Raw genomic sequence first — 22,937 nt, forward strand, 5'->3', positions numbered from 1 at the left:
GTATACAAAAAATGAATTTACTGTATTCAATAAATTCTAAACACAAATTCCTGTCTAGCATTTCTAAAGCCAAATGAACAAATCAAAAAATGTTTATAACACATTATAGTCTGGTTGTAAGGAGATATAACAAAGTTAGAGAAATTATTTAATATATGGTCTGCAGTTATTACATTGTACATGTACATTATTACAAATGCAATTGACTGTATTGTCATTGTGTATGTATGTATTTTTAATTCACAATTCCTTGGCTTGCAATTCTATAGACATTTAATAATATATAATAACAGACTAATATATTTGAGATTAGGATAATTATTCCTATTTATTTATGTACATTATTTAGCAATTTAGCTGTTCTTTAGGGAACATGAATTTTGTGTCAATTGATCTGCCTCCGATACGATATTGCGTGACTGAATCCCAATAAAAGACAAAGCACATGTCAAATCACTTGGAAAATGGTTTAATGATGTTTACAACAAAAGAGAACTGTACAGTTACAGTAAAAGATTATCTTTATAGGTGTATAAAACAAAACAAACAAAAATACAGCAGACAAATGCATCAAAAACTACTATGTATCCTGTTTCACATAATTAAAACTCCTACACAATCTTTCAGTTCTATGCCGCCATGACTGGAGGCCTGTTTTTTTTTTTTTTATTATTTTTTGTCTTTTTATATGTTGTAGTAAGATCGGAGCAGTGTCCCTCAGTGTTGCAGTCCATGTTGGAAACCAAGACTTTACATTAGAGTCCTGGAAAGTCAATTCTTATTGGACTGCGGAATAAGAAAAAAGGGAGGAAACAGGGACACATTCCTTTAGATGAACCCAAGCTCCCAAAATGAGTTGTTAATGTTTTACAGAATGCATTTCTTGAGATACAGACTTGTTATGTACATGGTTGGCGTTTTTTTTTTTCCTTAGTTTTCTCTTTTGTTGAAAGCAATGGTCACTTGGGCTGTGAACTGATAATCACACACATGACACACCCAAAAACATACAAAAATACTATATCTTTTACCTACCAAGAGTAAGACAGTTTTGCAATTAGTTCCATGCTGTGACAGAAAAGAGAGATTACAACAAACAAACGAGAAACAGACGCTTTTCACGCAAGTTTTTCTCAGAAATATACCAAAATATACATCTAAGCTTTGGAATTACTGAGGCTAGGACTAAAGCCAGTGCTGGGTTTGTCTCTTAATACACATGCTGCAGGGTGGAAGGGACAGAAAACAGAGAGAGAGAGAGAGAGAGAGAGAGACACAGGACAGAGAGATATCTTTGGTATCTGCATTTGTCAAAAGTTAAATATTTGGATTTTTTGCTTTGGGATAGCGCTCGTGAGGTCCTACGGCCGCACGTTAGAGTAAAGCATTGAACAAAGTGTCACTGAAGCCCGTTGGCCCGAGGTCTGAGCCGGAGGGACACAGTCCATGAAGAGTGAAGGACCATGATGCATAGTGTCACAGCTGAACAGAGTCTGTAGTGAAGAGACAATGTCAAAGGAGAGAGCGGAGTGGAAGTGGGAAAGGGAGGAAGAGGAGGAGGGGACACAGCAGTGAGTTTTAGCGACCGCAGGATGTGTATTCCTGGAGACAACAGGGTAAATGTCCTGGGACTACAGTGTACAGGTGAGGAGGAAGAGACAGACACACTGCGAGAGGCAGGAACAGCATTTTCACCACAGTCCTTGAGAGAGAGGGAGGGAGGGATAGAGTGGAGGTGGGGAGCATCCTAGCAACAGCGCTCAAGACAGATAAACATACAGAGTCCTGAGCATGTACAGTGTGCGCAGGATTAACCCTCAGTGTGTATTAACAAACACCACCCAGCTACCACCAGATTGGTTCGTGTCTGTCAGAGAGAAGCCCGCTCAGCTCCCATTCAAACCCCCGCCGATCCCCGCCCACAGGCACTGAAACCGCTGCACCGGCGAGAGGCCGGAGGGGTTCTTTCTTCCGGGCAGATACACATTCGCATGCAATAAAAAGCAAAACTTTTTTTTTTTTTTTTTCATTTTTTTTATAGGTTAATCAAGGTCGTGCAGCCGGGATTTTATTCTGAGCAGTGAGGCGGGGATAGGTGGGAGAGGGTGTCGTTCGTTTACAATCAAGTTAAAGTCTTTGGTTAATGTTGGTACCACAGGGAAGCGAGAGCGGGCTGCGACAGCACACCGTCACGTGGGAAGACGTGAACATACCTGTACCAGGTCAAAGTGGGGGGGGGGGGGATTAAATAAAACTCAAAAGATTGTCAAACTCAAAAAAAGATGGAGGGGTATTAAAATGCACTTCTACCTACACCATAGCAATCAAGTGGTTAATTTCTATAACAGAGAGCAACATTAACCTGACAAAAACATATAATTTCACCCAATGTTGAAATATATCAGTGTGCAACATAAAGAAAGAAAAACAGCAGACATTCATGAGTACTGGTACATATTCTGTCTCCCCCTTGTGGCGACATCTTCCTCAACTCTTTCCTAAGTACAGGTATGACCGCGCTTCTCCACTGACACAAGTTTGTGTATTTTCATCATTTTTTTGGTGAGATTTTATAAAATATTTATCTTATTTGTTAAGTAGATTAAAGCAGGTTTCACTCAGTCTCGAGTTAGAAATGAGGTATACAACAGCTCCTTTTGCCTTAACGGTGCTCCACGCTGCCTAAGTCAACACGTAAAGACCCGCAAACCAGTGTGGTGAATCAACGTACGGCAACTTGATGTGTGGCCCGATTCACGAAAGCATTATGAAAAATCTCAGAATTACCAACTGAAACCCGAACTGTCAAAGCAGAGTCAGTGGCAAGAAGATCATCAGCTCTTAGCAAAGAAGAACACAAGTAGAACACAAACTGTAGCTAACCATTAGAAACCAAAAACTGGCTTGCTTAAAGGCTCTAGTTGATCAGTAGAGGAACCCCCAACCCTCCCCTGGACAAACAACAAAAATAAGTATTCCCGTGTCTCACCTCTATTTAAAGCCACTCAAACACCTGCCGGAAGATGGGGAAAATGCACTATAATGGTTTACAGACTGCCCTCACTTTTCTCTCTTTGTAAGACATGCTGTCTCTCTCACACACACACACACACACACACACACACACACACACACACGCACACACATGCACACACCCACCTGCTGGAATTATTAGTAAAGCTTTTCTCACAGGTATCATCAACCTGCCTGAGTCACACCTAAAAATCATAGGTAGCAACGTAATCATCCCAAGTGCCAAAAATGCCCAAAGTACACTGTATTGTTTCAGTGAAACCAATGCACCAGGTGAGCTCTCACACACACACACACACACACGCACAACAACAATGCTACAATGCTCATGTCTTCTACGTAACAATAAGGCATAAATGATAATGTTAATCTTTGTCAAACTAAGAAAGCCAGTGATCTTGCCCTCTCACACTATACAACATAATTAAAGGCATAAAGTAATAATAAAAAAAATCAAATGATTGTTAAAGACAGCACAGCAAATCAAGTTTACAATGACTCAACCAAAAAACAAAAGAATCTCTAAAAAGATTTAGATCGGATGCCTCAGAATCTCCTACCAAACCACAGGACCTTCTGCCAGGAGCACCTGAACCAGAACCCCCCCCCCCCCCCCCCCGCTGTAAAGACCTGGTCGATACACGACGGACACAGGTGTCAGCGGCTCACGCTCCGCCAGGGCCTCAGATTTCTTCTCTTACTTTTTTGGTCTTGACGGTTTTGGAAAAAAGAAGAATTACCTTTTTTTCGCACTAATAAAAAGGAAGATTTAGGGGAGATTTTTTTTGGAGTAAGCATGGTAAACACTACATTCAGTCTTGATAACATACTAGTTCAAATATAAAATATGAATATCTTACAAGTGTTTATATATATATTTATATGTATAGAATTAAGAAAAGTTTGTTTCTCTAATTCTTCAGTCTTTCCTCAGATAAATATTTCAGTAACATCCTATGATACCAATGGCAACTGGTTCATCTTGCGAGCACATGTTCAACTCTTAGTAACTACGAACAGCACTGGAGCAGGACTGAGTCCTTTCGGCCTGTCGTGGCCTCAAAGACGGGGAAACTGTGAGCAGCCAGACACCCGCCGAGCTGCGAAGAGAAAGGCTTTTACTTTGGCAAGAAGGATCTCAAAATAATAATCAAACCTGGAAATACCCCATAAATAGTAGTACTAGAAAATAGCAGTAGTAGTAGTTGTCTTTTTATGTATGGTTCCTATGTGTGGTTTATCAGTATAAACTCTGAATGGTACACCAGACAGTACTTATACATTCTACACTGGTCTATACACAGAAATGTCAAAGGGTGAACCTTGTGTTTAAGTGCTGCTGAGGTATATTCAGTCAAAGTAAATCAACAACAGAAAAGACGTACACAGGAGGATAACAAGCACAAATGTTTGCTGCTTACAGTCTCAGTGATCTGATAGTAATCACTGTTTTTATTTGGAAGAAGCAGAACAATGCTACTTTTGTTTGGGATTTAGTCAAATGTGTAGCACATAGGAGTATTTAGCCTGACTCTGTGTTGGGTAATATCATAGCCCACAGACAGACTTAGGGAGCAGCATATTGTTTCCGAACATGCTGGTTCAAAATGGCGGTGCTGAGAGGAGGTGTAGTACCATCTGATGAACAGATCTATGCATTTACAAAGGTGAGCCCTCTAAGATGGGAGCGTCCAAACCACAAAACCTGCCTAGCACAGGAAGCAGTCATAAAGCTATAGGAAAGCATGCAGACCGTTCAACAGCACAAGTCCACCGGGAGCTTCAGCAGCAAGTTGTTAAAGCTAAGTTTCTATGATCCTTGTCCAGCAGCACCAAATCGGGAATTATCAGGTGTTGATCGAGGTGAGCGACGAGGGAAATATTTTGCTTTCAGCGGCGTGAAGAAGTAGAGATGAACAGCAACTTGTGTGCTCGCACAGGCACATCAACTACTGAGAAAAACCACTTTGGTTCAAGCTGTTGTTTTTATGGCTGAATATTAGTACAAAACCAAACAACAGAACCTTTCTTTTTTGCTTCAGAAAAGTCCAAAACTGCTACCGAAACGGCCAAAAACTGATTAAAGAAGGAAAACAAGCCGTCCATGGCTCAAAGGAAACCAGAATCAGGCGTCAGGGGCCAGAACCTGCTGACAGAAAAATCAATTCAAAGAGTAAAAAAGGAAAATACTTTCAAATGCCCCCAATCCAACAGTCCCTCTCTTTTTGGTCAGTTGTGCTGCCAATTAAACTTTGAGCTATGAGACACTTGGTCAATTAAAAGAAAAAAAGAAAAAAAAAGGTCATCTTTGGAAAATGATCATCAAAATATTGCATTTCTAATATCTGTTGACAATGAAGAGAGATTCTGTTCTCATAAATATATTGACTAGACTAAGCGACACTGACTACACACAGCAATTATTTTAACAAATATTTTTGGTATATCTTAAAGTACGTTAGCCAGCCAAGTGACTGCAGACAAAAAAAATAAAATAAAAGAAAGACAGAATTCCATTCCTCCCAAAAAAGGCAGACTGCAGCTCTTCAATCCAGTTTTTGGTACAGATACTGTGCACAAGTAGATACAACGGTACTAGTATTAAAAAAGAAAAGAAAACAAAAAAAACCACCCACAATACAATAACCTCGCCTAGCCAATCACCACACGTTTAGTATGATGAGCATGTCCCACGACTAGTCCTCCACAAAAAAGACCAGTTGGTCGTAGAGCCTTAACGCTGTTACTGAACTCTCAGCATCTGCCTGAGCTGAAGAGAACACATGCAGACGTCTACTTTCTACCTCTGAATCCAAACATAATGTACAGTTTCCCACTGGATCAACAACCAAAACGAAATCACCCTTCAGACACACGATTGCATGTCTGCAGCTCTTTTTTTAAAGCTCTCAACATCACGTTTTCAGTCATTTCCTGTCAGTGTCAATGATCCGCACCTAGACCGCCGTTTTACACAAGCTTAGCGGCTACTTCGCCACTGCAGCGTGATGCAAAACTCAGTGTTTCCACAAAGAGAGACTAAGAGAGACACACCTGGTCCCTCCCACCCTTAAAGCAATTATAACCTTTATATCGGCCACTTATTACTTGTTATTAAAGCCTTATAACCACGATTAAAAAGTGATAGTTAAATCTTAACTTAATATTAGACTTACAAAGTTTTGAAAATGTCAAAAAATACAGACACTAAAGATAAAAAAAAAAAAAAGTCTCTAAAATATAACTTTGATATGATTTACATCAAGGCCTGTCCAAAAAACCCAAAATAATTAAAGATGGGGTGTCGACACACAAATCCCCATTAGTGATGATGAACATTGTGAAATTAGTAATAAATCTGTTTAGTTTGAATGTTAAAAGAGAAAAATCCTAAAGTTTTTGGTTAGAAGTATTTCAGAGAAAATTCTGACCTGGAAAGAGGATATATATATATATACACACACACACACACACACACACACACACACACAAACACACACACACACACGCGACATGTGAACAGCTTGATGGTGCCGAAGATATTTTCTTCCTGGACACTTGTCAAGGTTCATGAGGAGCGGCAGGCCAACAACAGTGTCCATCTGGCAACTGTGTGTGGGAAAAAACATCCAAGAATCATAAAGGAAAAGACAGAAAAAAAAAAAGCAAAGAGTTAACCTCAACCTCATTTGAGATTCTTTTCTTTTTGGTGGCAGCAAAAGGATTAAATAATGATAGATATAACGGAAAGAATGTGGCGTGGTTAGTGAAGCACAGAGCATATAACGACCTCCCTATTCCTATATGGTGTGATAAGAGTAGTGCACGACATAAGAAATAGGGCGTTAACTCGGGGTGCAGCCGGACTGGCTTCACTGAGCCTTGGAGGCGGCGGGAATGGTTGAGGCTTGCACAGGCACAGCGGCCGTGGACTGATGGTGAGTGTCGACCTGCAGCCCCATCCCAGTGGACACCAGGCTGACGGGGTTGTTGAGCAGCGACAGGTTCTGGAGGTTCTGGGGGTTTAGGAAGGTCATTATGGGCCCGTTGCCGCCAGAGGTGTTGGCGAACAGCAGGTTGCCGCCGTCCAGAGAAGTGATGGGGATTGTGCCATTCGCAGCCAGAGCTGTGGAGAATGTGAAACAGAATAAGCAGGTGGTGGATTTAATGTTAGGAGGACAAGATAGTTGAAGGTGCTCACTTAGTGCAGGATTAGTTTTATTCATCATCAAAAACTTTTGACGCACAGCAGGATAAATGTTCATACTTGCAGAAGTAATTTTCCCTCTGCAGGATTAACTCCATGGGCGTGGCCTGAATTATCCACTTTAATATGCAAATGTGCTTACTCTTCATTAAATTTCTGATTTTTCTTGTCTGATTTTTTAATATGTAATTTTATCTGTACATGTTCATCTATATTTGCTCATTTATGTACTCCTCATTTTTCCTAATGAGTGCAAAGTCTCAAAGATTCTCAAATCTCCAAGCCTGAGACTTGAACTGTGCTTCTAGGTGATGATATAATTCATGAAAAGCTGAAATAACAATTATATAATGTTTAATTTAAATTTGTTCATTGGAGTATGTGCAGTAACTGGATCAAATCCAAATGAGGACTCTACATGGGTGATGCAGAGGATTTTCTTATTTAACACTGACCATTATGAAATGCTGTATAACGTAAATGAAGTTAATTTCAACTTCTCATTCAGTTTTTATGCTCGTCCTCTAGTTTATGCAGCGTCTTTTTCTCCGAAGAAAGACAAACCATCCAAATGAGATGTCAATAGAAAAACAGTCCAAAGTTCCAAAAAGGTTGGGAACCCCAGCTCCATACGGTGCACAGGAAGTGAATTGAAGTATTGAGGTGATATTAGTACACACCTTGAATGGTGGCCAGGGTGCTGTTACTCAAGAAGGCAGGACTGAGGCCATTGGCAGTCAGACTGAGCAGGGCCCCCCTACACACACAAACATAGATGAAGATCATATAGGTCAAAGGAGAAAAGCAAGCAAGTATTCTCTAAGCAAGATTAACAGAGGTTAGAATTAGATGACCAGTTGGACCATAGCCAGTACTAACCCTTGAGGGAACTGGGAGGAGGCCATCAGTCCTGGGTTGAGCCCTGCAGCAGCAGCAGCCATAGCAGCAAAGCTAGCGCTGGTGGGTAACTGAGCCCCCTGCAGTGCTGCAGTGAGCCCCGGGGACGCCACCATCACCTGACCTGTCCCCAAAGTGGTGGCTATGGATGTCGGGGCCTGGGAAAAGATGGTCGCCGCCTGGGTGATAGCCTTGCTCTCCGCGGTCGTGGACAGAATAGTCGGGGATGGGCTTAAAGACGGAGAGCTGGCTGTGGTGAGCATGGGTGAAGTGGAGATGACGGATGCAGTGTTTGTAGCTCCAGCTGTTGTGCCTTTTGGGGAAAATAGGGAGAAAATAAAAGAAATAAAAGTTAACCTTAAATTCTATTATTTTGTGTGATAAGGAAAACACTTTCAAAAAAAGCAAACACACACACCTGTGAAAGTCAAAGTGGAGACACTGGTGCTGGTGAGAGGCATCACTGGGTTTACAGTCAGAGTGGTGGGTGTTGAACTGCTCACAAGGCTTGCTGTGCTGGGCACCTGAGCAACAGAACAAGGGGAAGAATTGAAAACACTTCCGTTTCAGCATCAATGATCTACAACTACAAAAGGAAACACCTCTCCTGCGTCTCTACAAAATAGTTCTACAAGTATCATTATGTGTGAGTGTCCAACCTTACCAATGGGCTACTGGGGGTAAAGAGGGTTTTAATGGGGTTGCCGCATCCTCCACTGCTGGGCGGGTTAATCCTCTTCTCTTTCTGCCGGCGATTGCAGAACCAGACCCGGATCACCTCCTTCTCCATGTTGAGCTGGTCAGCGATCATGGTGATCTCTTCAGAGGTAGGTTTTTGGTTCTGCTTGAAGAGGGCAAAGAAGCCAGGGATTCCCTGTCAGCACTGAGGAGACTAAATGATGGGCTACCTCCACGTCACATATATACTAACACAGTAGGATATTTTAAACAATCCTACTGTGTCCAAATGTTACAAATGTGTCTGTCTTATGTTTGGAATTTTGCACAATAAGCAACAAATGGCAAGCCCTAAGTTTTGCTTAATGTGAATAGAAACATACTTCCTGGTCAGATCAATATCGGTGACTTAAGGAGTAAGAGTTTCTCACCTCCAGAAAGCTCTTTTCTAAGGCCACTCGGATGTTGGTCTCAATACTAGTCCTCTTCTTCCGTCTGCGGTTAATCCCCTCAATGCCCATGCCTGGGGAGCCCAGAGCACTGGGGCTGGACAGGGCCTGGTCAGATGTCAGGTTCTCGGCACAAACAGCACCGGAACAAAGGAGAAGTAGGGAGGTAAAGACAAGGTACTGAAAACATACACAACTTGTCCTTCACCCTGTTCCTTGAGACAAATAAAGATGTGAGGAAAACAACTGGATGCACATGCAGGGGGATTAAAAGTATTATCTCCTTATTCCATTTGCCTCTGTTTGACTCATTCAGGTTGGTTCAGGGACAAACCTGCATCATTGAGCCACTTCTCCAGCAATGGCTTGAGTTTGCACATGTTCTTAAAGCTCAGGTTCAAGGCCTCAAAGCGAGAGATGGTGGTTTGGCTGAAGTCATTTCCATACAGCTTCCCCATGGCCAGGCCAACATCACCCTAGAGACAGAGTGAGACGGTAATGTAAGTGCCAGGGTCACAATTCATTTTACTCACAGCAAACAATCCCCTTTGAGTCAATAATCCAATGTCTTATATATACTAAGAAATATGTATATATTAGGGCTGTAACGATACTCAGAATCCACGGTTCGCTTCATACTTCGTTTTATTTTTTATATTTTTTTGGGGGGGGGGGGGGGGTAAAGACAAGGTACTGACCATTTCTTGGTTTTATTAAAACAACAAAATTTGGAACAGTAAAGAGAAGAACACTAGAGAACATGTTGAACTTGACTTCACATGAAACTACGTAAACAAAATAACCAAAGAATAGGAAAGAGGGGGTTTGTGTGCACATGTGTGTCTCCCACAGTCTCAACATCCAGAGTTCAATCCGTATATTTACAAAGTCTGTTTCAGTCTCCCCACAAGCCCAACACAGTTCAGTTAAATCCAGTTCAAACATGGACGTCTCCACCACGGTCTCGGTTTTGGTTCAAGAATCGTTACAGCCCCAGTATATATATATATATATATATATATATATATATATATATATATATATATATATATATATATATATATATATAAAAGATGAGTGGAACTGCAAATCTGAGAATCACTGAACTATTGCGGATAACAAATCTATTCAGTCCTACACTCACCTGTGTGAAGCCCAGTTTAATGCGTCTCTGTTTGAAGGTCTTGGCAAACTGCTCCAGCTCCTCCAGATCACTCGGCTCCTCCAGAGTGGGGGTATCCAGCCGCTTGGGTGGTGTCTGACTGTGGAGGGACTGAATAGACGTGGCTGCTGGTGGAGTTGCAGGCTGCAGAAATATTCAATCGAAATATTCAATTTGACTGTTATTGAGGGGTCTGCAAAAGGGAGCAAAAGTCAAACTGTAGTAGAAAATACAAGCAAAGCCATAAACACAAGTTTTGTAATGTGTTTTTTTTCTTATACCTGGATTACTGATGGTGAAGTCAAACCAGTATAACTGAAACAGTTTAGCAGGTGGTGGACCTGCTTCGCTTCGTTACCAACCTGAGTTGCAAGGTTGATGTTAGGTTGAGTTGCCAGGAGGTTATGTTGGTTTGGAGGTAGATTTCGAAGGGCTTGCAATATGCCCGCAGAGTGAAAGACAAGGGAGGGAAAATCCAAAGAAATGTTAAATGACAATCCAATAATTTGTCTGTGTATTTTGTTCTGCATGCAAATGATACACTGCACGTGTGTAACTTACCTGGTTGGGGTTGTGACTGTGAGATGATGAACTGATGGGGTGCGGTGATGTGGTGGCCAGGCTGAACCAGAACAAACTGAGGCAGATTCTGCGGCTGTATCTGATGGAGGGGAAAAAAAACACAATATGAATTACCACAATAATGTATTGTGTTTGGTTTTTAGTGATAATTTGTTTAGAGTGAAAGCAAAGATGAAAAATTACTGCAGTTTCATACTATCACACGGATGTCAGCTGCTGGTTCATTCAGTAAAATAATTCAGTGTTTGAGGTTTGCGTACTATTCGGAAAATTAATAACAATTATATTATCTGCACTCCCTTGGTACAGCAGTTATATGTTGTATGATGAGAATTTACATAAATCAATGGGATTTTGGCAAAAGTCTGTTCCTTTATTGTAACACAGAAACAATGTTAAACCCACAAACCAGCCAACAAACAAATGGACAGGGGTGAAAACATAACCTCCTCAGTGGGGTCTGAAACGTGTTTAAAAGTCGTATTGAAAAAATCTAGTCTAATTTAACATGTTACATTAGGTCAGTTGTAAAATAAATGTAGTGGTATTACTGCTACTTTTTTAAAAACAATACTTTGTGTTGCAACTTAAGACCAAATTTAAACATTAACAAGTTTTGTGAAAATATGTTTTGAGGATTTGCATGATTGTGTCATACTTGTGTGATCTGGATGGGCTGTGACAGCTGGGAAATGGGTGTGGCAGCAGACGCTGAGATGCTCGCCCCAGTGGTGCTGTTCTGCTGGTTGGCTGACTGCTGCACGGCTGCAGCCAGAAGCTGAGCCTGGGCCTGCTGGATCAACAGCTGCTGGTGTACTGGGGTCAGGGTCAACTGGAGAAATGTTGACAGAGAGGCAGAGACAAGGGAGGTTTCAGAGAGAGAGAGAGAGAGAGAGAGAGAGAGAGAGAGAGAGAGAGAGAGAGAGAGAGAGAGAGAGAGAGAGAGAGAGAGAGAAGGGAAACAGAAAAACAATAAGCTTCCTTTAGAAAAATAAGTTTCCAGTATAATACAGACAGGACGAGTTAGTATTGTCACAATACTCAAGTTTTGGCTTCGATACCCATGTTAAGTTTCATTTCCATCATGTCTACTACAATACCACAGCAGGATTATGTTGTGACAAATGTAACACATTGTTCTTGACGAGGAATCCGTCTTAATTATGTACCTTAAGATAAACACTTAATTTGCTCCCTAGTATAGTAACAGCAGGTGGACTGCATTAGTTTATGCTGCTGCCAACTGCTGTTTAAATTGCTCCAGTTTACTGTCATGCAGTCGACATGAAGCTCTGCCTATTCCAATTTCTCATTTTGGTTATTCCAATTTGTACACACCCTAACAGGTCGAAGTTAAAGTGGATTCACCACCATACTGAATACATTTGGTTAAAGCACTGACTGTTTATGTAAATTTAACTTTTCACAAAGGTATCGAAGTAGTATTGAAACTTTGGCTATCATGGCAACACTAATATGAGCCCAGACAAGCAAAATGGAGGAAAGACTCATGCAGCTGAGCCGGTCAAAAGTGCAAATGATCATGTTGATGTCGTGTTCAAACTCAAACATGCAAACACTCCACATGCACAGAAGCCATTCACTCCCGCACAGCACGACAGCGAGCAGCCGCATTCAAGCCATCTGGTCTTCTCAACGACAGTACAGCCTTAGGTAGAAGATGGACATGAGTAGTGTTGTAAGGTCGGCCCAACCATGAGTGTAGAAACGCGAAGACTATGTCCAACGTGTCACTCCATGTCCGAGTATGGAGGAATTTGGACATAGCCTAACAACCACAAGGATGAACAGACAGACAGGCAGAGGAGACACCAGCCTTAGCCACAGAATCAGGGCGAGCAATGGTTTCATCACCCGAGCTCTCCTGTTTGACGTTCGGGTGTTCAGGTGTCACCCCAGATGCATGGCTACGACTGGGTTTTAACTTTAGGTAGTGAGGCAACAGGCCACTTACTCCAGCAATCTGTCCCCCAGCCAACATTAGCTGTGTTTGAGGCAATACACTCTGCTGGACGGAGGCCGGAAGAGCACTCGAGTCTTCCAACTTAGACTAGTGGAGGTGAAGCAAAGAAGGGGGGGGCTTAGAGGACATTTTCCTACAGGCAAAACTAAGAAATGACAAACTTTCTTAATGTTTTAACTAAAAGCAACTTGAAAGAGTATTTAATTTTAACGGACTTCCATTAAAAAAGGCATAAAACTCAAACCACAATGAAAGATCAAATCTCTGTGTACCTGAGCAGCACTCTGAGAATGAGCCTTTCGACTCTGAGCAGGGAGAGGAATTTAAATTAAAAAGGAGGTGCGAAAGTGGGTATTTCAAATGTGCTGCAGCCTTCGGAGACGAGGAAAGCGGAGGGGGGCGTTGAGATGCTAATTAAAATAACTGTTATGCAGTGCATGTAAATTCTGCATAGATTTGCATATTCTCGGCCATCTGTTTCCGAGCAACCGCAGAGCAGCTAATTAGCATACAGGGTTGATTAATCTGCCTCGTTGCCTGGCGACACCCGGAGAGCCTGGCTCATTTATATGATTTGCTTGTGCATGTGTGAGAGCGGATGAGCATACCTCTGTTCAAACTTCATACGTTCACTTTAAAGCTTACAATTAAACTGTGTCGTTACACCAGAATAAAATTTTAAAATCGACAAAGAAGGCTCCTGCTGCAAAAACAGAAAAACAAAAAGTCCCGTGAGGTTAAGTTCGTGATGGTGTGCATCATGTGTTACCTGTTGGAGGAGGGCTTGTGCGTGTGCATTTGTGATTGGAACCGTCTGTCTCTGAAAGTCCAATCCATTGATTTGGATTCCTGAGGATAGAAATACGGTTCATGAGACATGCGCTCAGAAGAGCTCAGAGACATTATATATATGTTAAACACAACATTAATGAGGAACCGATACTGGAAACTCAGTAGAGGTAAATTAACAGATTTCAGGTGAAAAAAAACTGTTAAAAACATGTTTTTACAAGTGATAACACATTATGTACAGGTATAAAGGTTATAGAACTGGTGCTTAAATCTGTTTAAATGCACGCTGTTGAATCATCATAAAATTAAATATTAACTCTGTGGGAGAACTAAAAACTCAAAGCACACATCAGCACATATCATTAATATTTTCGTAAGTCATCGCTACACAACAGAAATACAAAGCGGAGCACTGAAACGTCATTCAAACATTTGTGATCAGTGAATTACTGAGACAGAGCAAATTACTGTGATATTCAAGTTTCACAAGTGAGGGAAACAAAAGGAGAACTGCTCACAGGGATTTTAGAAAGCTGCCATCAGCTATTATTAAATGACCCAATAATCCAAAAAAGGTGCACAGGAGTGAGCATTCCCTAATAGTATCTGCAATGTTCATTTCAGTAGTGTATATAAAACCTGTTGAATGTCGCGGTAAAACATCCTGATTACATCCTAGCAAAGGAAAAAAGAAATAAAAATAGACAATCAAAAAAATCTGGAGGTCACTCACCAGTGTTCCCGTCACCAATTTCCATTGCACATTTAGTAGTTTCTGACTGATTATTCACTTTAGCATCTGGAAGAGCCAGACAGAGACAGATAGTGAGACACACTATCGCCGATAAAAACACAACACAGCCCTGTTACAGTTATTTGAGGGGTGGTCTCTCTTGTCGCCTGCATATTTTGCATAATTGCATGATTCTCAACATTAGCATTTTAATCATCATTCAAAGATTACCGAGCCAAAAGGAATCACCTAAACAAACCAACTCCATCTACAATCCCAGTGATAGAAGAAAAAAACAACTGCCCTAGCACATACATGCACTCAACTCGCATCAGTGACATTTTGAAGCAACCTGTGTCTCACACAGCAACGAAACCCAGCTGATCAAACACTCACCCACGACTGCTCCACCTGGGTTTTCCAGCATGGTTGCTGATCCTATCAAGGAAAATTGCCACCGCCGGGGCAAACCCACCGACAGGCTGTCCGGCACTCTGCTCCTCCTCCCACTCTTCACTCTCCACTGGTCAGCAGTGAGCAGAGTTCAATGCCAGCAGAGCTACACGCAGACACAGTGGCACTGTCCACCGCACGGTTCACTGAACAACACTGGGATACGCTCACCGTGAAAGCCAGCAGAGTTTAGGCAAACAGCTCTCCTTCCCTCGCTCTGCGCTCCCTCTCTTTTCTTTTCTTATAGCTCTGCCCCGCTCTCTTTACAGTGCCTCCACCGCACTCCCTCTCTCCATCTCTCTCTAGTGTGCCAAGTCTGTCTGTACTTCAGAAAAAGTTCACCCTCTCCTTCTCTTGCTGGAATGAAAAAACGACGAATGCAGCTGGCGGCCTCCTCCAACTCTGCTGCACCCCCGCACCCTCCACCCCAACTCTATAATGAAGCATAATCAGTATTCAGCTGATTAAAGCCGTATGCAAATCTGCCCCTGCCTCGTTAGCAATGCAAGGCTTTGAAGTCCTGCGAGCTACGCATTTCACAACGGGCTCTGAAAGCTTTCTGCATAATTTAAACCCCTATAAATATTTATCAGCTCATTAGCATATTAATTGGATGGCTTTTGGAGGACGATAAAAAAAAAAAAAACTGGAGAATAAGGACGACACAGAAAAAAAAAGGGTGAAAAAAAAGTGCTCAAACTAGCGCTTGGCGCAGCAGAGGGAGGGGAGGCAGCAGCACAAGACCAATTATTGTGCCAGTGCACGGCTAAAAAGTAATTAGCTAAGAGCAGGTACCAGGCCGAAAATATCCCAGAATGCAGTGTGAGGCCTGTCGGGGGTGGTCTGGGTGTGTTGGTAAAGTAGACTGCATTAATAGCACGTCCAAGACTGCTCGTTCAGAGAATCTCCAGGAGTCATGGAGACCAGACCTAACTGCTAAGGAGGGTGGAGGAGGACGGAGGGGTGCGAGTGGGAGGGGGACTTGCTCAAACGGAAATAAATAACTCCACATTAATCCAACACAAGCCTGTCATTACTGCTAGACCCCCTGTGGCTAAAGCATTCCACAGCGAGCGACCACAGCGAGTGGGTGGCAGGCTTTTGCTGTCTATGTTTATGAAGTGCTTGGGGATTAGCATATTTAGATTAGCTTTACATTCCATTACTATTTCATTTTGGGGCCTTTTAAATTCATTTCCAGCATGCTCGGAGAGTTAATACAGCGGGGGGGGGGCGCTCTTGCTATGGCGCTGCACAGGTGTCTGGTGAATCAGAATGACTGGACTGGAATGCATGACTGTATTGGGGTCTACAGAGGAAGGGGCTTACCAACTAAGTCCACAATGCTACTCCTGGTTTTAGCTCTAATCAACTTTTTCACTTATCACACTGCAGGACAAAGGCATTTACATACTAGCTGACCTGATGTAATGATGCCAAGAGGGCATGGTGGCAGTTCATACTTAAAACAAATACTTTTATCAGCAGTGCGAGTACACAAGGGGCAGGTCTTCAACCAGAGAGCAATGTTTGTACACAGCAGTGTACTTTAAAGACGCACAACCAGTGGCTCCTGAAGGTTTTTGTTGTCCGATATACCCGAGGTACCCCTGCATTCACACTATTCATCCAGTGTCCAATGTGGCCATTTAAACAAATTGTTGTTGGTCAGTAAAATGTCTCAAAATGGTGAAAAATGCATTTTGCGACTTCCTATACTTCAAGCTGGCATATTAACACCTTCTGGTTTTGTCTCACCACCAATCCAAAATCCAAAGATATTAAGTTTACAGTGGTATAGGTCACAGGAAAGCTAAAAAAAAATCCTTACGATTGAGAGTCTGGAACCAATAAATATTTGGCATTTTAGCTTGAAAAAAGACAATAATGATCAATTATAAGAAAAACTGTTACATTTTCTGTCAAATCTCAAATTTTTGGAATACAATTTTTATACAAGATAACTAAGTTGTCAGACTTGGAGTAATGTATTTCTATCTGCCTGCTGACATGTTACAGTAACTTTCAGTCAGAGTGGTGATGTTAAAGTCTTACACCTGACTCAGGTTGTTAAAGGTGTGTCCTGTCAAATCTACCTGTTGTAACTGGTAGTTAATTAATATCATGAGATTCACAAAAGCCATCAATGTGTTATCATATTTATCTGTTTCTACTCTCCCTAAACAGAAATATGGACAGCTTTAAATCAACTAATAATTTCTATTTTTGTTATTACTTCAACGTCAATTAATACTGCATTATACTCCACACCCATCTCCACTGTTCATCACTTCAAACAACAGTGTTTATTTAGCTCCGGCCTGCTGTTTACCAAGGTGTCTGCCACAGAGTATACACAGTTGGCCCACTGGTGTAAAATATCTGAAACAGACCATCTCCACAGAGTGAGTCTGAGACGTCAGGAAATTAGTCCAAGTCCTAATGACCTCTTCAACATTCACATCATGCAACCAAATGGGAAAAACAAAGGAGATATGGATGCTAAGGCAGTTATCAGCAGTGCACCTAAACACATGTACACTTACTTGGTCGAATGGTCTGCAAAAACCCTGCTGTGGAACAATACATTATACAAATATCCTGTGAAGAGAATTTTAAATAGGTATCTCATTAGCACGGTAATACAGGGAGGCTGACTGAATACTGCAGGGCCGTTAATGTGAGCGGAGAGATTCAACATGAGACTGAGCAAAAACTTAATTAGCACATCCATATTCTGCCCTGATACCTATATTCTTCATCTTAAATACAGAATACATCAAGAGCACTTTTTCCACACCTAGAACCGTCTGAGCACTAAGCAGAGTTTTGAACAGACAGGATGTGTGGTCACGACAGATAATCTTTCAATTTAACAGACTTAATAACCAAATAACCCTTAAGCTTCCTGGTTTAATGCAGAATCAACATGGATATCCAAACCATATAGAATAGCCTTTAATACCAGTTCGAGTTTAAAAAAAACAACACAATCTGACAATAGGTGGTGCAAACAAGCAACACAGAAAACACCAAACACAGGATGTAGTGCAATCTGATGAAAAGTACCACCGCTGTAAGAGACTGTGTTTTCTCTTGAGTGGTCATTAGCCAACTGCCTACAGGCTAGGTGGAAATTTCACTCCAACCAAATTAAAATGCAGTTTCTACAGGGTTTGCAAAGTAGGAATATTAAACTACATCCAATCAGCACATGCACAGGTCAGCCATGATTCACTGCTGCAGTTTATTGGTGCTGACAACCTAAATTCAGATGTAAATCTATCACCTAGGATGCTGATATTAGCATCAGCCTATGGTTATTCATGTGTAATTGGCATAGCAACATTTTCTCTCTGTTTACTGCAATACTCAAGAATATCTTCTTACCATAAGCGCCAACTGCTGGCAAACAAATCGACTACTCATTGAAGTCCGGCAAATTTATTACACCTTTATTCCCTGTCCACTGTTATGTGGATTGGTCCGTTGGATTGTTTGTTTGTCACCAGAAATACAATAAAAAGAATGAAGGAACATTCACGAAACCCGGTGGAGTGTTGCGACAGATCCAGGTTTTTTTCCACATAAGGCATCTTTAGAGGACTGATATATATATATGAGTCTGTGCAATTTGGTGCAGCTTGATTTTAGGAAACTGTTCAGCCTTAGCAAAGATATGAGCTCTACTGAGTGCCATTCTAGTCTAAGAAGTTCAGATTCTAATTAAATAAGTTTGATCAACAAGTTGGGATTTGAAATTTACCACTGGTCTCTGCTTTAAAATGATGGGAACATGATGTCTGTCCGAATTATTCCCTCCCCCACATGCTCTGTTTGAATGGGCATGTGCTCAGTACACAGGTTGTGGCCTGCCCAGTAAAGCGTGGCCAGTCATCTCCAGTGTTTGACAAATATTAGCAAAATAATTGATGACAAAACACATTAAGAACTGCATTGATTACAATGACAGGGAGGGGACATCCTCATTAGACATTAGACTGGCTACATTAGAAAACATTCGAGGCAGCAACCTGAAGGTGGCGCAGTAAGCATTAAAAACTCCACTGAAAACTCGTTCCATTTTCACCACAGAGACATTTATGGGCTTAAAGTATGGAAGATGAATGAATCATTTCTATTTACATTACCATTTTACAGCCATTGCTAAAGTGCACTCCAAACAGGCAATGTTGTGAAAGTAAGGGGTCTCTGTGAAAATGTAGCTGTGCCTCAGCCTCACACTTTAACCTTGCAGTATAAAATGTCCTAGAATCAATTATATAAACTAATGTGAGATAAACAAAATCAATTGTTAAAAATAACATGATATAATGGATGCACAGGTAAATAGAAACTGCAGAGCGTCTCACTCTGACTTTTGCGCTCACACATGCACCTCCTCCAGAGTCCAATGCATGTCTGAAAACAGCTATAATGTAACTTATATTATTCAGAGTTTCACCCACTTAAGTTTGTATGTCATCTAACCTGCATGTGCTACCATGTGATGTGACTAGGGGGGGTGTTATCTATTTTGGGGAGTATCTGATAGATATAGCCTGGTGGTTTATTTATGTTTACTGATGCTCCCTAATTAGGCAGACACATGAAAGTCATCAGGAACAACATGGCAATTGCTACTACCTTCCAAATTGTAGGTCATCGACCCCTCATCCCCCATTTTGTTGGTTCACCCCTGAAACCTACAGTACATGGTGCACTCTAGAATTCTGATTTGTACTTTGGTATCTAGCAAAACGGGTTTTAGTTGTGTTTCTCAATTTTAAATGCTTCAGAGCCTGATCTAACCTCAAAGCTAAGTTTGGAATTTATCTAAAGAAATAAAACATTATTTAAACAATAAAGGCCAATGTTTTTCAGGAAGATCTCTGTTTTACCTTGCTATGCTTGAAATAGGGCGTTGTTGTTTTGCATTGCTTAGTCAGAAATGAACCACCAGAAAAAAAGTGGTTTTCTGTCTAGAGCGCACCAAACAGCTCTTATTAGTTATGACTCTCTTTATCCACAGAGAAAAAACTTGTCTGATTGGAGCCTTCAACGAGGACTCCTCAGTACTTTGAGGTGGCATGTTCTGAATGTATTACCACAAGTGATGCATTATTCATAGCAACTGTGTTTACATTAATGAATATTCATGGTGGAACTACAAGGCTGGAATGAGGGTGGAACTGTAAAACTGATTAAATGAGAAAAGTAGCCTAAGTGTGGTGGTGACAGCATTATTTCTCATCTATTCTTTAAGTAGCCTAGTTTAATAAGTCAATCATTATTGTTTGTGCAAGGAGAGTGTTTCCATACATACAATGGATCTCATTGCCCAAAAATACTACCAGACAGAAAATGTAACTATTCACAACATTTAATGCTTTAACTCACTTGGCTTGATTTAAAGAATATAACTTAGCATCACCACTGTGTTACAATACATCACATGTAATGCCTGCAATGTGATAATATTATTACTGTGGGCAAAGTTAGTCCGTGATTCTCCTTGTAACAATGGTATGACTTTAGTGTATTTGCATCATAAAGAAATCGGTCTACTTCACTGGTAAGGCCTGAGACATAAAGATTATTAAAATAGACCAAATGTTTAAAAGACAAGTTCCAGCTCTGTTCAATATCTAATTTTGATTAGTAAAGATGGTAAAAAAAAAAACACGCAAAACATAAATGGTCAGAAAAATGGAGACACCTTAAACTATTTTCAGACGGAAAGTCCAGAAAATATCAGGATTTTTTTCCCGGGCGTTGCCTTTCAGATAGGTAGAACGCAGCAGGACATTGTCCATGTCAGACTCGTTCACAACAGGAGAATGTCAGGAACATTCAAGCGAGGGGCAGCGTTTGAGTAGAGCACGCAGGAAGCAGGGCACAACAAATTAATTCTGCTGCAGAGATCACAGGTTATTGTTTAAAACACATTGACACCAGCATAGGCCCTTATCACCAAAAGGAATTTGCAGTCTTTCAAAAACAAAGTCTTTTTAATCCTAAAATATTAGCGCTCTTTTGTGTTGTTCCTCTAGTTTTGGACCCATCGCGTGTTAGAAACTCCACCAACACACCCAATTGCTCGCTTGCTCCTTTCCGGACAATCTCCCGCCAAATTCTCGCATCGGCTCACTCTGATATTTGGCAGTTGGCCGGGGAAAGTTCCTGAAAATGTTGGGGGAAGCACCTGACTTTGAGATTTGCATATGCACATATATCAAATATCAGGAAAATGTGTTAATTTCTGTGCATGTCTGAGCTCAGCTATAGGTGCAAAAAACAACTGTCCAACTAACTTCACTGTAAGAGCAAAGAAAAGTGAGAAGCCCCTCCTCTGTAGTGGCGTTACAACGGACTAACCTCATTCAAAAAACCCTCAATGTCAAAGCACATGAGTCTGAAAAAGACGGTTTCATCGGGCTGTGTCAAGCTGTGTCTTGCCCGGCCATGAAACCTGCAGAGTGAATAGTAAGAATGCCCTGCCTGTTATTATTGTGGCCTTCCGGAAGTGGGCCTCACAACCCCTCCCCGAGCTGAGGGGGAGATGAGGGGTGAGAGAGGGGAGGGGGGGGGTGTCACACAGGTACAGTCTCTGTATTCACTGGATCACAACTCCTGCAAGCGCTCGCTGCAGAAACAGGGTTAAACTGCAGAAATAACTCAGCCAGGAGCCACGAAAAGTGCCAACAAAATAAATTACATATTCAAATGAGGCAGATTAACAACAACAGCATCCAGACTGCTGCCACTCAAAGTTAGAAAAGCAAAAGCTTGGCCCCAACTTCTCTCAAACTGTAGTTTGGACTCCTAAGAAGCAAGTTGAACTAAACACTAACCCACCATTGTTAGCTACACCCCCTCAGCGGGAGTTTCAGCAGAATTCAATCATCACAAACGTGAAGTTAGCATCTGGACCAAGCAAGTTCAGAGAATCGCAGCCAGTTAGCCACTCGTCACACTTACAGTTTATTTGATTTATTGTTATTACTTTAATACAAATAGATTTGAGTGTTTGTAAAGGGTGGGCTCCAGCCCGTCGTCGGCTGGTGGAATATGCTGAAGTCCGCACTCCGGTTGAGGCAGGCCCGCATGAATAACACAACAGGCTGCCGGGAGCTCTCCCTCTGCGCCGCGCACACAAAAGGCTGAGGCAAAAAAAAATGCTCTGCTGTAAAAAAAAAAATAAAAAAAAATCACGTCGAGCTCCGTGTTCACAGATGTGACACCGTGCGCTCCACCAGCCAGAGATATTACGCATTCCCCCGAACACATGCACACGAGCAGCGCTTGAAAGGGGACCGAGCGCCGCCGCTGGCCCCGGCGCACCGACCAAATGAATATGCAAAGCTCGTTCAAAAAGCTCCGGTGAGCATCAACACAAAGCCGAGCGCTAGCAGGCGAGCTAACGCTAGCCCGCTAGCAACCCCCCCCCCCCCCCCCCGCTTCAATCAACCTGCGCTAGTCAAACATCTAAATGTGTCAAATATGTGCGGAGCCGCGTCGCCGATTACTAATAAAATATGCTAAACTGCGTTTGTCGGCGCTGGTATGAATATGTAGCGGCGTACACACGTCTAATCACACAAAGGGGGGAGGCATGTTTCCATGTAATTTGCCGTCGCACCGCAATAGCTCGTTTCCTCCTCTTGTCAAATTACAGTTGGAGTCGCTGGGTGTAAAAAAAACTCAACCCGCACAACACCAGCGTTCATCTGCGAGCCCGCCTCGGTTTGATCCGCGTTCCCATCACGATACATCGCGACTAACACAGTTTGAATATGAGTATGAATATGTAAAATGCTGTAATCATTACCTGGTCCTGAACTCTCATCTTGACTCGCTGCTCCTCCGTCCGCCATTTTGAATATTTAACCCGAAATCCCAGCCCTGAGCCTGGCTGCCTCTGAGTGTGTGCGTGCGTGTGTGTGTGTGTGTGTGTGAGAGACTGT

The 22,937-nt window shown here is 41.9% G+C and overlaps 1 protein-coding gene across 9 annotated transcripts; it reads right to left on the reverse strand.

Moving 5' to 3' along the window:
* Positions 1-453: 453 nt before the first annotated feature.
* Positions 454-22,930, reverse strand: pou2f1b (POU class 2 homeobox 1b). 9 transcript variants are annotated; one of them, XM_034575108.1, is made up of 15 exons: positions 22,802-22,913; positions 14,518-14,583; positions 13,762-13,841; positions 12,984-13,079; positions 11,667-11,840; positions 10,988-11,087; positions 10,789-10,859; positions 10,409-10,570; positions 9,599-9,740; positions 9,247-9,401; positions 8,802-8,981; positions 8,556-8,661; positions 8,120-8,450; positions 7,921-7,997; positions 454-7,159 (listed from the first exon to the last, which is right to left on the reverse strand). In XM_034575108.1, the coding sequence occupies exons 1-15, from the start codon at positions 22,845-22,847 to the stop codon at positions 6,906-6,908; spliced, it is 2,040 nt and encodes a 679-aa protein (XP_034430999.1). In that variant the 5' UTR covers positions 22,848-22,913; the 3' UTR covers positions 454-6,905. The 9 variants fall into 9 exon arrangements, with proteins under 9 accessions (XP_034430999.1, XP_034430998.1, XP_034430995.1 ...); XM_034575107.1 differs by having other exon boundaries at positions 10,789-10,871; XM_034575104.1 differs by having other exon boundaries at positions 8,802-8,978; positions 10,789-10,886.
* Between the last annotated feature and the right edge of the window lie 7 nt (positions 22,931-22,937).

This window comes from Hippoglossus hippoglossus, chromosome 21 (assembly GCF_009819705.1).
Source record: "Hippoglossus hippoglossus isolate fHipHip1 chromosome 21, fHipHip1.pri, whole genome shotgun sequence".
NCBI lineage: Eukaryota > Metazoa > Chordata > Actinopteri > Pleuronectiformes > Pleuronectidae > Hippoglossus > Hippoglossus hippoglossus.